The sequence below is a fragment of the Poecile atricapillus genome, chromosome 26 (genome assembly GCF_030490865.1).
Source record: "Poecile atricapillus isolate bPoeAtr1 chromosome 26, bPoeAtr1.hap1, whole genome shotgun sequence".
In the NCBI taxonomy this organism is placed as follows: Eukaryota; Metazoa; Chordata; class Aves; order Passeriformes; family Paridae; genus Poecile; species Poecile atricapillus.
In genome coordinates this window covers 5598999-5613113 of record NC_081274.1, presented here as the reverse complement: position 1 = coordinate 5613113, position 14115 = coordinate 5598999, and the positions used below count along the sequence as shown (strand labels likewise).

At 51.5% G+C, this 14115-nt stretch overlaps 2 protein-coding genes across 2 annotated transcripts; one reads left to right on the top strand and one right to left on the bottom strand.

Moving 5' to 3' along the window:
- The first annotated feature begins 246 nt into the window (after positions 1-246).
- Positions 247-3992, top strand: LOC131588464 (class II histocompatibility antigen, B-L beta chain-like). Its single transcript, XM_058857335.1, is given in 4 exon segments — positions 247-272; positions 1920-2130; positions 2133-2202; positions 3517-3992. Coding segments are annotated over 4 exon segments (783 nt in total).
- A 37-nt stretch (positions 3993-4029) lies between these two features.
- On the bottom strand, positions 4030-4818 carry LOC131588611 (zinc finger protein 239-like). Its single transcript, XM_058857561.1, has one exon. It carries the CDS (start codon positions 4753-4755, stop codon positions 4030-4032), a length of 726 nt encoding a protein of 241 aa, XP_058713544.1. The 5' UTR covers positions 4756-4818.
- Between the last annotated feature and the right edge of the window lie 9297 nt (positions 4819-14115).

Below are 14115 nucleotides of genomic sequence, written 5' to 3'. Positions count from 1 at the left end.
CCTTTAAAAACTAATGCATCTCAATTTAATTTGCCTCCAAAACTGAAATATTCAATAGAAGATGAGAAATTGGGACATTTGCTAAATGCACAAAAGGATTCAGAAGAGTGGTATGTAACTGCACAAAGACAAATAGTGTTAACCCCCTTGATAATGAGAGAAGTTCTACAAATTAAACATAACAAATGTCATTGGGGTGCAGAAGCATTGGTGAAATTGCTAAAACAAAAATTAATCTCGGTACGGATGCTAACAATTGCAAAATTCACTCAGTGAGTAGACACAGGCATAGGTAGGAAAGATTAGGATAGGAATAGAATCAAGATAACACTTGGCAAGAACCCTCTAGTGAAGTGAAATTTAGGTGGGCCCTGGAGTCTTTGCTTGGTCCTATAGCAAACTATCAGAAGAGAGAAATCTACAAACTTACAGGTCAGGTAGATAAATTAGCAAGAGTGACCTGAGAAAGATTTAAAGAACTAAAGGTACAATTACAATTTACTACTCCTGAAAGAGCATGGAGTGTGTGAGTTTTTTTAAAGGGACGGATTGATCATTGCTGCCTCCACATTCCAAATGTGACTGCAGATGTAGAATATGACATCAAACAATTGCAACAAATAGAGCACGAAGCACAGGAAGAGCAAAAGGATTTGACCACAAGTTGGTTAGGCAAAATCTTCAAAGGGTTAGGGTGGAATGTGAGTTCATGGATTAAATCTATCATTGAGAATGTAATCATCTTACTAATTGTATTCTTAGCAATTTGGTTAGTTTATAGCCTCTTAAAAGGAGAAATACAGAAGAAAACGTCCTGGAACCAGAAAATAATAAAGGCACTGATGTGAGATCCACACCCATCTTCTGGTTCTCCAATTTGTGACAACATCCAGGACAATGCTTACATCAATCAAGGATTCGAAGAACATCAAGTATAAACTCAGAAACAAAGGACTGTATCAAGTGAAAACATTTGCACTTATGGTGAAGTGAAAATGCTTTCAAAGGGGGGAATGATAGTAAAAGGTTTTGAAATCATAGAAAATTCGGGGACTTAGAAAGAAAGTTAGGTTTGGAAAGCCCAGGGAAAAGTAGGCCCTGGGAAATGTTAGGCCTTGTACTTGCTAAAGATCAGGTGAAACTGCACCTGTGTAATCAGTAGATGATAAATGATACAATTGTTAGATGTGATTAGATATAATTATTGTTTAAAGAACATGAGGAACAATGTTAGGGGGCTGGGGAGAATCACGAGAAATCCATGCTTGGGTAAAAACAATGCATACCATAGAACAATGTCAGTTTAATAATTCATAGGAAAGTTGTATAATGATAGATCATAAAACACGTTCAGCCCAAAACCAAGATGGGTCAGATTTGGGTATGTGTACCCCTGACACGCAGAGCTCTTCAATAAAGCACCTGCATATAATCATTCCATGATTGTGTATTCCTGAATGCTAACACCGCCCCTCAGCCAATCAGAGCGCGTGTCTCTGATGACTCATCAGTTGCCGGGCAGATCCACAGAGCCGAGAGCCCCGCGCTGGACTCGGCCTCCCAGTGCCGCGCACTTCATTCCCAGTCCCTCCCAGTGCCACCACAGTCCCGCCCAGTGCCACCACAGTCCCTCCCAGTGCCACCACAGTCCCGCCCAGTGCCACCACAGTCCCGCCCTGAGGCCCCAGAGTCACTCCCACTCCTTTTTAGCCCATTCCCAGTCAATTCCGAGTTCATTCCCACTTCGATCCCAGACCTCCACACTCTCTTCCAGTGTCCCAGTGTCCACTCTCATCTCTTTCAGTGCCACCCCAGTCCCTCCCAGTTCATTTCCAGACCCTCCCAATGCCACATCACTCCTCTCCTCTCTCATCCAGTTCCTTCCCAGCTGATCCCACTCTGTTTCTGATCTCTCCCAGTGCCCCCAGCGTGTCCATCTCGCTGGTGCCCTCGAGCTCCCAGCCCGGCCCCGGCTGCCTGCTCTGCTCCCTGATGGATTTCTCCCCTGCCCACATCCAGCTGAGCTGCTCCCAGGGCCAGCAGCAGCTCTCGGGCCACGTGCTGGCCACTGCCGTGCTCCCCAGCGGGGACTGGAGCCAGCAGCTCCTGGTGCTGCTGGAAACCGCCCCCGGCAATGCGGGCTCAGCTCCAGCTGCCAGGTGGAGCACGTCAGCCTGGAGCACCCCCTGAGCCGGCACTGGGGCACGGCCCGGCCCCCACAGCGCCGGGGGCAGCGGGGGAGGCACTGGGGGGACCCAGAGGGGGATTGGGGTGTGCTGGGAGGAACTGGGAGGGAGTTTGAGATAGACTGGTTTAAACTGGGGAAGGGATTGAGGTGCTTAGGATGGCTGGGAAGGGGTTTGAAGGATGTTGGGGAAGGTGGGATGGGGTTCTGGGGGTCCTGGTGGACACTGGGAGGGAGTTTGGGGGTGCTGGGTGTCCCTGGGAGGGATTTGAGTGAAACTGGAGGAGCTGGAAGGAGATTGGGCATTGGAAAGCAGGGATTGGGATGAGATTGGTTGTGCTGGGAAGAGACTGGGAGGGTTCTTGATGAGTCCTGGTGGGGCTGGGAAGGGACTGGGAGAGGGTTTGGGGGTCCTGGGGCAGTGGGGGGAAATTGGGAGGGGGCTGTGGGATCCTGAGAGGAACAGGAGGGGCTCTGGTGCGTCCTGGGGAGGCTGGGAAGAGACTGGCAGTGATTTAACAAAAAAATTGCGATATTGATCCAGTATCAATATCAATCTGTAATTGGACAAAAAACCTCTCCAACAGTTTAAAGTTACAAAGTGGATGTTTAATCACAGCACTGGGCGAGTGCAGGAGTCACCCCTTAATACACACTGCGAGTTGACAAAAGCTTCCAACGTCTATTTATTTAAAAAATCTTGAATTTCCAAAAGATGAATATATATTATTACTAATACATATTCACAATTCTAACACCTCCCATTCCCCACTTTGGATTAAAATTCACAGTAATGAGTTTAAAAAGTCATTCTGCCTACGTGATGGGCTCCCTAATTTGAGGAGGGGGTGGTTTTGGTGAGGAGGGGTCATCAAGAGATGAAGGAAAACCGCTCTTCCTCACTCTCACCTTTCTACCTTTACAATGGTTGACTTTACAAATGACATTTGGTACAACTCCAGTTTCCTCCCTTGTGACTTTGAAATGGGTTTCCAGATGTAAGGTCTGTGATCTTCCTGAATCTGTTTATCAGTTTCTCTTCTCTCATTATAAGCACAGCTGAACAAACATACAGTGACAAGTAATTTTTTACCTAAGTCTAAGATTCATTATCTCAAATCCTGCTTCTCACTCAATCATTAACTCTAACTTGTTCCAGCAAGGCCTATCTCTAGCTAAGATCTCCAATTTTTCTAAAATACCTGATTTTTTAAAATCAGTGACTCCAAAGGAGGTTTCAGATGGTCCTGGGTGGGCTGGGAGGGACTGGGAGGGTGCTTGGAGGGGCTTAGGGTGTCTGTGAGAAGTTTTGGGGGTCCTGACCACCGCAGACCTTCCAGGGATGCTGTCAAACGCTGCCCACAGCAAGATGCTGATGGGGATTGGAGTCTCCGTGTTGGGCTTCGTCTTCCTGGCACTGGGGCTCGGCTTCTGCCTGTGCAGGAAGGTGAGGGGGGATCCCGGGGGTGGTGTCCTCCCCCCCCACAGAGCGTGTGTGCTCCCCTCCAGGCCCCCCAAGCCCGGTGTCACCCCCTTTTCTCTGCCCACACAGCTCCTGAAGCAAAAGGTTCTGGAGGACATAAAGTCAACAATTCCCATTGTCATTCTGTATCCTGTTGGATTTTCATTCCCCTGTGTTCATCCAGGTGCCCACAAGGAGCCAGGAAGATGTGGAGCCTCCCAGCCAGGTGTCTTCCCAACACGGATCACCAGGACCACGGATCACCAGGGCTCTGCCCAACGGGGGTCACTGGGGATCATCCAACGCCGATCCTCCCATGGGGGATGGAGCTGGAGCAGCGAATGAAGCTCTTCCCGCACTCGGGGCACTCGCAGGGCTTCCCTTACTGGTGACTCCGTTGGTGTCGGGTCAAGTTAGAGCTCCTGGAGAAGCTCTTCCCACACTGGGGACATTCGTAGGGCCTCTCCCCAGTGTGGATGCGCTGGTGGAGGGTGAGGTGAGCGTTGTGCTTAAAGCCCTTCCCACAGTCAGGGCAGCGGAAGGGCCTCTCCTCTGTGTGAATCCGCTCATGTAGGAGGACACTGGAGCTGCGCTGAAACCTCTTCCCACACTGGGGACACTCATAGGGCCTCTCCCCAGTGTGGATGAGCTGGTGTTTTCTCAGGTCAGAGCTCCACCCAAAGCTCTTCCCACATTCCAAGCAGGTGTAGGGCCGTTCCCCCGTGTGGATCACTTGGTGTCTCATCAGGTTAGAGATGCTTCCGAAGCTCTTTCCACATTTTCCACACTCATAGGGCCGTTCCCCAGTGTGGATCATCTGGTGATTCCTCAGGCTGGAGCTGTGGCTGAAGCTCTTCCCACATTCCCCACACTCGTAGGGCTTTTCCCCAGTGTGGATCCTCTGGTGCTCAATCAGGTGGGAGCTCTTTCTGAAGCCCTTCCCACATTCCAAGCACTTGTGGGGCTTCTCCCCCAGCTCTGAGCTCTGGCTGGATCTCTGGCCGTGTTCCTGGCACTGGGGGGATCTTTCCTCCTCGCAGCTCCCTGGGCTGCGTTTACAGACCCTCCTTGTGTGGAATCTCGAGGGCTTTTTCTCCTCTTTTTCCATCTAAACAGTTTGAGAAGGAAAATTCCTGGTTAGGAGGAAAAGGAGAGGAGAGCGCCTCGGGCTGAGGGTTCCTCCATGCCCAAGTTCATCTCAGAAATTCATTGGGCATCTTGTGTCTGTAACAAAGCAAAGCACCAAGATTCAGCCCAGACATCAAAACAATGATGAAAAACTACCCAAACACCAAATTCAGGCAAAACCTATCCAGAATAGAAAGATTCAGCCCCTGCAAAAAAACAAAGCACCAACATTTAGCCCAATAAAGTTCAGAAACACCAAGATTCAGCCCCATCAAAATCGTGGATCCCCTCCACAGCCACCTCCAGGGCAACACTCCCGGGACTGCACATACAGGGAGGGAGGAACCTTGTGCTGCTCCCTGTTCCTGTTCCTCCTCCTCCTGTGGCCCTACTCTTCCTCACACTCCACTTCCTCCTACTATTTCTCCTCCTGTACAATCCCATCTTCTCCTCCCACGTGCATCCTTTCACCATTTTGTTCTTCAACCCTGCTTCTCTTTCCCTTCTCCTCCTGCCCCCAGGCCCAGCACCCACTGCCGCCTCCCTCTTCCCCCCCAGTCCCACAGCATCCCACCGCAGGGGCACGGATGGAGCTGGGCCAGCTCGGCCTGGGGCAGCGCTGGGCTCTCGGCCGCTTCCGCCCGCACTCGCTCCCCACTGCAGCCGCTCCCGCCACCACAGCGCGGGGGGGCCCGGCCTTGGCGCTCCCCCCTCCCACCTCCCCAAATTCCCCTCAAGGGGGGCGCCAAGGCCCGGGGGGGAGGGGCGCAGCTGGGCTCCAGCTGGGGAACGCTGGCAGCTGCGGCTCTGCCTGGACACTGATGAGTCATCAGCGCCGCGCGCTCTGATTGCCTCAGCCCTGCCTGAGCCCTGCGCCTGCACCAAGGGGGGACACCCTGCTCCAGGGGGGATGGCCCCAAAACGGGGGAACCCCAGCAAAGGAACAACAACAAAGGCTCTTTACAAACTGATCCCGTCAACCTCACCGGACACAGGGCCAGGGACGTGGACATAAGGAAGGGACAGGAGGAGCCATCAGCTGCACAAAATGTTGTTAATTGATGACACAGACTGCTGCTCAGCCAAGGTCCTGCTAAATTCATGAACTTCCAGAAGAACAACAAAGACTTAACACAGCCATCAATATCGACAGATATACAAAAGTGGGGTGCATATTAAGGGGGTATGTAGGAGGTGCACTGGGAAGTCTGTACCTCTCCGGTACTTCAGCCAATGGGGAAAGGGAGAGGGAGATGTGACCAAGAAAATTAGGATGAAAAGGAGGCGGTGTCCTCCAACAACAGGAGAAATCTCATTAGAAATGTCTCATGGCCTCACCCTTTTTATGAATGAAATTACTTTTACAGGACTCCTCTGTCTTCCTTGTGGACAGAAACCTCTGGGGATGTCAATTTTTCCACACACCTTGGGGCTCCTCCGCAATTCCTTCCACCGTCCGGGCCGGCGGGCACTGAGTGCAGCTGAAGGTGCCTCACCCAGTTTGGGGGATCGGCTCCCTCGGCTGGCGGCGGCACCGGGGATTGATTGGGTACCCGAGAGTGAGCAGGAGACAGACGAGGGACGGATCAGGGCGGCTCTCAAGACTCGGCAGGGAGAGAGCACTGAAAATCTCAGCAGTGACTACAGTGGCATCTTCGGGGAGTAAACATGGCAGGGCACCCAGGGAGGGGACAAAAGGGAAAGCCACAATGGGGTCCCAGCAAAAGGGATGAGGATCCCAAAATATCTCTCAAGGCTCCCTTGGGAGCATGTGGAGGTCGTTTGCACATTCTCCCAGAGGGAATTAAGGACATGGACACCCAGGGGGGCAATAAGGGAAGGCCAGAAGGGATTTAGACAACAGGGGATGGATGGTGTTGGTGTGCTGGGAAGGGACTGGCTGAAGGGGAGTGTGCAGGAATGTGCTTAAGGCAAGAAGCAGCAGGAGGAATCTATGGGGTAAGAAAAAGGATGATGGAAAAGAAGAGGAAGAGAAAACCACTGAGGATTGGGATGTTTTAAAGAAGGGTCTTATCCTCAGAATTACCCAGCTGACTCAGATCCTTTGTATCCCAGTTTTCCAGGACAGGAAAAGAAGGAGGTGAGGATTTCAGGGGGTTTCTCTGAGCTGGGAGCGGCAGGAGCGGGCGCAGAGCTGCGGCACCGGGAGCACGGGCTGGGGGCCTGTGGGGAGCTGTGGGGCCGGGCCGGGGCTGTGGGGCAGCCGGGGCTCAGCGCCGGGCGCTGCCTGACCCCAGCACCCCCCGGGCAGGGCCGGCAGTGGCCCCCGGCCCCCAGGAGGCTGCGGGACGCCCCGGCCGCTGCCCGGCCCCGTGGAGCTGCCGGCCCTGCCCGCCGGGGGGGCCGCCTTTGGACACTGCGGCAGGACAGGGACCGGCTCTGGGATACGGGCTGGGGAGGGGAGCCTCAGCACAGCCAGCACCAGGAAGGAACAGCTCAGAAATGGGGATTAGACCTGCAAGGATCCAGATCATCTTTTAAGCATTTTGTGGTGGGTCCCTGCAGAAAGGAAGGATTTTGCAGAAAGCTCAGCAGCTGCCACAGGATGAGCACCCACAGGCACTGAGGGGGGCTGCAGCAGGGCCACAAGAAGCCCCTGCAGCACTTGCTCCCAAAGGCTCAGCAGCTGAATGCAGCAAGGGATGAGCAAAAGGCCAAGCTGAAGGCAAAGGCCATGGCACAGTTCCTACAGCCCCTGAGGGATCAAGCCCAGGGCCCAAGGGGGCCCCAGCACCCAGGGGACACCCTCGGCCACAAGCACCTGGCACAGGCATTGCCCTCCTGGCCAGGGGACAGCCCACCCAAACAGCCCCTGGCAAGGAATCAGCCTTCCAGCTGCAGGGCACAAGGACACTGCAAGCACAGACAGGAGCACCCTCAGCACCAGCAAGTCCAGCCCTTGATGGACACGGATTCTTAGCGCTCTCACAGCTCCCATTCCACCAGGGACCCACCACACTGCAGCCCTTGGGAACATCCAGGGTGGCTCTGGATCCAGAGGAGACCTTTCCTGATGGGCACAGGGGCCTCTCCATCCACTCAGAATCTTACACCTAAAGGTGCTAGGGAATATTTTAATTATTAAGGCACTAAGTGGGAAAGATGAGTGGGTGTGTTTTATTCAGCCACTATTAGCAGATGTGGGGGACTGGTTTGAAAGGCAGGAGCTTTTATTTGCTCACAATTGTGATTGTAATTTATTGGGAAGGGATTTGATGGCTAAATTGGGAATGCAAATTACTGTTGCAAAAGGTGATACAGAGGCTGGTTCTGTTGTACCTCTGTGTCAAATGTCTGGCAGAGCCTAGGCTGAAGTGAACCCACAAGTGTGGGCAGCCCCAGGGAAATTGGCAAAATTAGATATGGAGCCTCTCCAAATTTCCCTGAAGCAACCAGGACAAGAGGTGTGGAAAAGCAATCCCCTGTTCCAAGGGAGGGAAGGAAGGGCTCACAGCCTGTCTGGGAGTCCTGCTCAAGGCACGGCTTGGGGAGCCAGGGATGGCTCCGTAGAATGCTCCTATCCTGCCAAACAAGAAATCCAATGGAATCCACAGAATGCTGCAGGACCCAAGAAGAAGAAATGAGATGATGAAACCGAGGCACCCCACACTCTCAGATCCTTACACCATCCTCAACCAGGGGCCCTCCTCACACTGCTGCCATTCACAACTTGATGCAAAAGATGCTTTCTGGGGATCTGCCCACTTCCAGAGGATGCAAACACAATTCTGCCTTGGGCTGGCAACAAGAGGTAGAAGGGAAAATGCTCAAGACATGGACGGTCCTTCTGCAGGGATGCACGGAAGCACCGGCCTGATTGGGGCAAGCCTTGCAGGAAATATCAAAGGAATTGACCTCACCCCCAGGGACTGGCTTAATGCAGGATGTGGATGACTTGATCCAGTCAGAAAAAGAAGGAGAAGAGGTAGAGGAAGCCTCTGTGAAATGGCTTCATTTTCAGGCAAAAAAGCAGCCTAGAGTACCTGGGAAAAAATGCAAACAGTGGAGAAAATAGTTAAATATTTGAGACCTATTTTAACTGAAGCTTTGTCTTGTATTGACCCTGACAGGATTCAGGGAATCTCAGAAATAATGTTTCCCTGGACAAAAAAGTACCTGCAGCAATTCTTAGGATTAACAGCGAATTGTAGGAGCTGGATTGAGGATTCTCTTTTGCAGCCAAAACATTTTGTGACTTCTTTAACCCCAGATAGTCTCAATGGTATGGAGTGGACATAAGAAAGAGAACAAATCTTAAGAAAATGAAAAAAATAAAATTATTGATGCCCCAGCCATGGCTCTTCCAGACTCAGAAATCTGAATTGCAAGGGAATATTAAACAGGCCACCCCTGAGCCTGCACTGAAGGCAACGCAGCAGCAGCCAGGGCTCCCCAGCGGGGGAAGCCCCTGGGCCTGCCCACAGATCCTCTGCTCAAATCCTCGGCCTGGCCACCCTCCTTTGCCATCTCCAGCCACTGCGGGACAATCCTTGCTCTCACTCTTGCAGCTTCAGCCCTTTCTGTGCCTGCCCTCACCACAGCTGCTGGGGAAGGCACTGGGACAATTCCACTCTGCCTCTCAATTCCACTCACACTCTGCCCTGCCTGGGATTAGCTGCTGCCAAAATAGACCAACTTTAAAATAGCTTAAAATCTTATTTCTCTGGTAACACTAGGTTTGCCTTTGCCTTGGGGAAAGGAATTTTAAAGGGTTTTTTTTAAGGGATATTCCACCACTCAGCAGAGATGAAATTAACATCTCAACAGACTGGGAATAGCCCAAAAGATTCCCCCCCAAGATAACGACCATCAACAAAACATCAACACCCAGCAGCAAACATCAACCAACAACCACCCCAGACACTGCCCCAGGCACAGCTGGAGACACCTGGTCTGGAAAAGGCTGAGCAGGAAATCCAGGAGTGCCCACCTAATTCACATCACAGGCACAGAAATCCGGCTGCAACAGGAAACCAAATCCTAACAACTCCACACCTTCAAACCAATGAACATTAAACCAAGGGATTTCTATGGGTTCAGACTGTATAAAGTTTAGGAAACATCTATTAAATTCACATGTCTTGGAATGATTTTCTCTGCACACCCAGCCAAAATGAGGAGTTAATGATTTCTGTTGCACATTCTGGCCAGACTCAAGTCATGCCTTGATTTTATATTGTTGGAGAGTTTTTATTCATCTCGCAGTTTTGGAGACAAGACTACACCATTATTATGCTTTTCTTTAATAATCCTACTTCTATATTGTTACTCAGACTGGTAGTGCTGGGCCAGGGTTGGGAGAATCAGTTTTTAGACTTAGGGCAAGAAGTAGAAAAAATCTTGATTGCTTTGGATTTTTTTGGGAATGTGTGTGCGTGGCTGTTACGATGGCAAAATTTTGGTATGCATTTTTTAATGTTCACCTTTATGCCTCAGTTTTAAAAACTAAAAGCTTTAAAGGTGACACCCTTAACTTGTAAAGAGATAGTATAGTATTTTTTTCTTCAAAAATGTCACTTTTGGAGTGGCCACATGTGAGTCATCCCATGGCCTCCTGGGAAGAGAAGCTCTGTTCCAGGCAGCCAGGAGAGGAGCTTTAGAAATGCAAATTAACACTGATGGCCCAAAGCCTGCACAATGGCCCAGGGGCTTCCTGCCTGCAGGAGGAATTGGGCTGATTCTCTCTGCCCCTCAGCCCAAGCTCTGCCTGCTTGCACAGATGGAATTTGCACAGCTAAAGGCAGAGCCCATTGTGAGGATATCTGACTCTGCTAGAGGAATTGGTTAAGATGCAAAGGAAAACAGAAAATGGAGAATGTTGTGAAAACTACACTAAAACAAGTGGGGGAGAATCATCCCTGTCCCCACTCCAACATGTGCTGTCACTGTCTATGTTATATAGGGTGTATCAGACCACTGGGGTTTATTTGCTACCACAAGTTCAGGGAAATCAGTTGGGAATCCAAGTATGTGATGATTTAATGAGAAAAGCTGACAACTGATGCAGCCCTGGCTGGAGGGAGCACCCAAAAATGGGGAAAAGATGAATGGCCACCAGAACAAATCCTGCAACACTATGGACCAGACCCTGGAACCCAAACAAATTGATATCAGATACCAGAGAAACCATTTATCATTTCAATGGGATAATTAGATTACAGGATGCCATTGAAATAATAACCAACCACACAGCTCCAGCTCCTGACCTTCCTCCCAGCCAATCCACTCAGATGAGGAACACAACATTTCACCATGGGATGGGATCACATTATCTATTAGCAGAAGGAGGCAGAATTTGTGGAAAAGTAAATGATTCAAACTGCTGTTGACAAATAGATGAGAACAGATACCAAAGGAAACAAGAAAGCAGCTCATGAACCAGTCCAAATGAGGAAAGGATGGGAATGGGAAACGTTTTTGTGCTTCACCAGCAGACCATGGGTTAAAGAAATGCCAGACAGAGCTGTCCCCCTTCAAACCTACACCCCAAAAATCCTGTAACTCAGGGATTCCTCCCAGAAAAAAATCTGATAGGATCTCCCCAAATTGAGTGAAAGGGGGGATGGGACCCACAGACTGAGCAGGGGGTCTTGGAACCCCCAAATCCGAGCACGGGGGAGGGGGTTAGAGATTGGAGGGACGATTGGGAAGGGATGTGGAAGAAGAGTAGGAAAAAGAGAGGGCTGAAACCCCCAAAGCGTGGGGGAAGATGCTGGGAAACCCAAATTGCATTGAGAGGGGTCAATGGACTGGGGGAAGGATGAGAAAGGCGGAGAGAGGAGAGGGAAAGGTGGGATGGGGATGAAAGAAATGTGGTTCCCTGTCCCGCAGCACTCGATCCCTGGAGCGATTCCCTGCGGCTTGTGGGGAGGAAGATCCGCATTGGGGGGTCCCCAAGCCCCCTGCCCATCCCAGTGTGTCCATCTCGCTGGTGCCCTCGAGCTCCCAGCCCGGCCCCGGCTGCCTGCTCTGCTCCCTGATGGATTTCTCCCCTGCCCACATCCACCAGAGCTGCTCCCAGGGCCAGCAGCAGCTCTCGGGCCACGTGCTGGCCACTGCCGTGCTCCCCAGCGGGGACTGGAGCCAGCAGCTCCTGGTGCTGCTGGAAACCGCCCCCGGCAATGCGGGCTCAGCTCCAGCTGCCAGGTGGAGCACGTCAGCCTGGAGCACCCCCTGAGCCGGCACTGGGGCACGGCCCGGCCCCCACAGCGCCGCCAGGGGCTGCCAGGACACGGAGGGCATTTGGGGCTCCTGGGCTTAACTGGCAGCCCCTCCTTGAGAACCCCTCTCCCCCTGTCCCAGCTCCCCTCATCCCCCTTTCCCAGCCCTTTCCCACCGCCTCCCGGCCCCGCTCCGCTCACCCCAGAGCTCCTCGCCAGCAGCCGAGAGATGGAGGAGGGAGGGGAAGGAGGAGGAGGAGCGGGAGGAAGAGGAGGGGTAGAGGAGGAGCAGGAACTGCAAGAGGAGCAGCAGAGGAGGCCCCACGTGCGTCCATCGCTCTCTGGATCTGCAGCCCCTTCGCGCCGGGAGCATCGGGCCCCGCATCCCGCAGCTCACCGGGGACGGGAACCTCGCTCCGAATGTCTTAAGCCGTTCTGGCAGGATTTGTTTGAAGGGGAAGGGATATTTGGAGCTCACTCGAAGTATCCTTGGGGACCCCTGTTCCTTTTTCTGGGGCCGGGCCGGGCAGAGCGATGTTTGGATCTTGCAGGACTCCAAAGCTGACCTGAGATGCCCGGTACCGGCAGGGGGAGGGGAGCAGCGAAAAGGGGGGAGCCCCGGGAGTCCCGGAGCCTGAAATGGGGGCCTGGAGAGGGGGGACCCCGAGAGCCGGGAGGGAGTGGGGCCTGGAGAAGGGGCAGCCCGGAGAAGGGATGAGCCTGCACAGGGGGAAGCCCTGGGACACCAAAGTGGGGACCCCACTGAAGGGGAACCTCAGGGAGGGATTTTTTCCTCTCAGTCCTGATGCTTTGGAGATTTTCATGGACACAAGACACCTGATGACTTCTAGAGATGGACTTGGGCAGGAGGAACCCTGAATCCTAGGTGGTCACCCCTTGTTTTTCTCCCCAAACCAGACTTCTCATGCCCAAGCATTAGAGGAATGGAGGAGAAGGAGGCAGAGAGGAAGATGCTCTGGGACCCCCAGGCAACAACAGTCAGTACAATAGTGGAGGCAAAAGCATTATCACCAAATCCATCTGCCCAGAGGGCAGAACTGGTTGTCCTTAACCAGAACACTAGAATTAAGTGAAGGGAAAAGGGTAAACATATGGACTGGCTCAAAGTATGCTTTTGGGGTGGTGCATGTACACAGAGCACTGTGGAAAGAAAGAGGACTGCTGTCTTCTCAAGGCACACACATTAAACATCAAGATGCAGTCCTGCAATTAATAAAAGCAGTACAAAAGCCTGAGCAAGTAGCAATCATGCACTGCAAAGCTCACCAATCAGGAAGCTCCAAAATTCATGAGGGAAATGGGAAAGCAGACTGGACAGCCCGACAAGCTGCTCGAGAAGCACAAACTGCAATAGCATTGATACCTTTAAAAACTAATGTATCTCAATTCAATTTACCACCAGAACCAAAATATTCATTAGAGGATGAGAAATTGGGACGCTCACTGAATGCATAGAATTCAGAAGGGTGGTATGTGACTACACAGGGACAAGTAGTGGTACCCTCCTTGATAATGAGGGAAATTCTACAAATTAAACATAATGAATGTCATTGGAGTGCAGAGGCACTGATGAAATTGATAAAACAAAATTTAATTTCAGTATGGATGTTAAAAATCCAAAATCATTAATGTCAAAATGTGAAATTTGCTTAAAGAACAATCCTGTGGCTAGATGACAGGCACAATTAGGGAAAACCAGGAGATTATTGGCAAGTAGATTTTGTAGAATTACCAAGAACTCGAGGATACAAATATCTATTGGTAGGGGTTGACACATTTTCACAATGGCCAGAAGCTCTTCCCTGTCGCACAAATCAAGCAAAGGAGACAGTCAAGTGGTTACTGCAAGAAATCATTCCAAGATTTGGGGTGCCTCTAGGAATATCATCAGATAGGGGCCCACATTTCACAGCCACAGTAGTGAGGGAGGTGAGTAGGTTACTGGGAATAGCTTGGCATCTCCATACACCATGGAGACCCCAATCCAGTGGACAGGTAGAGAGGATGAATCAGACATTGAAGAGGCAGATCAGCAAAATATGCCAAGAGGCTAAATTGCAGCAGCCACAAGCTTTACCAATAGCACTGCTGAGGACTCGGATAAAGCCTAGAAGCGGGATGTCAGTCAGTCCTTATGA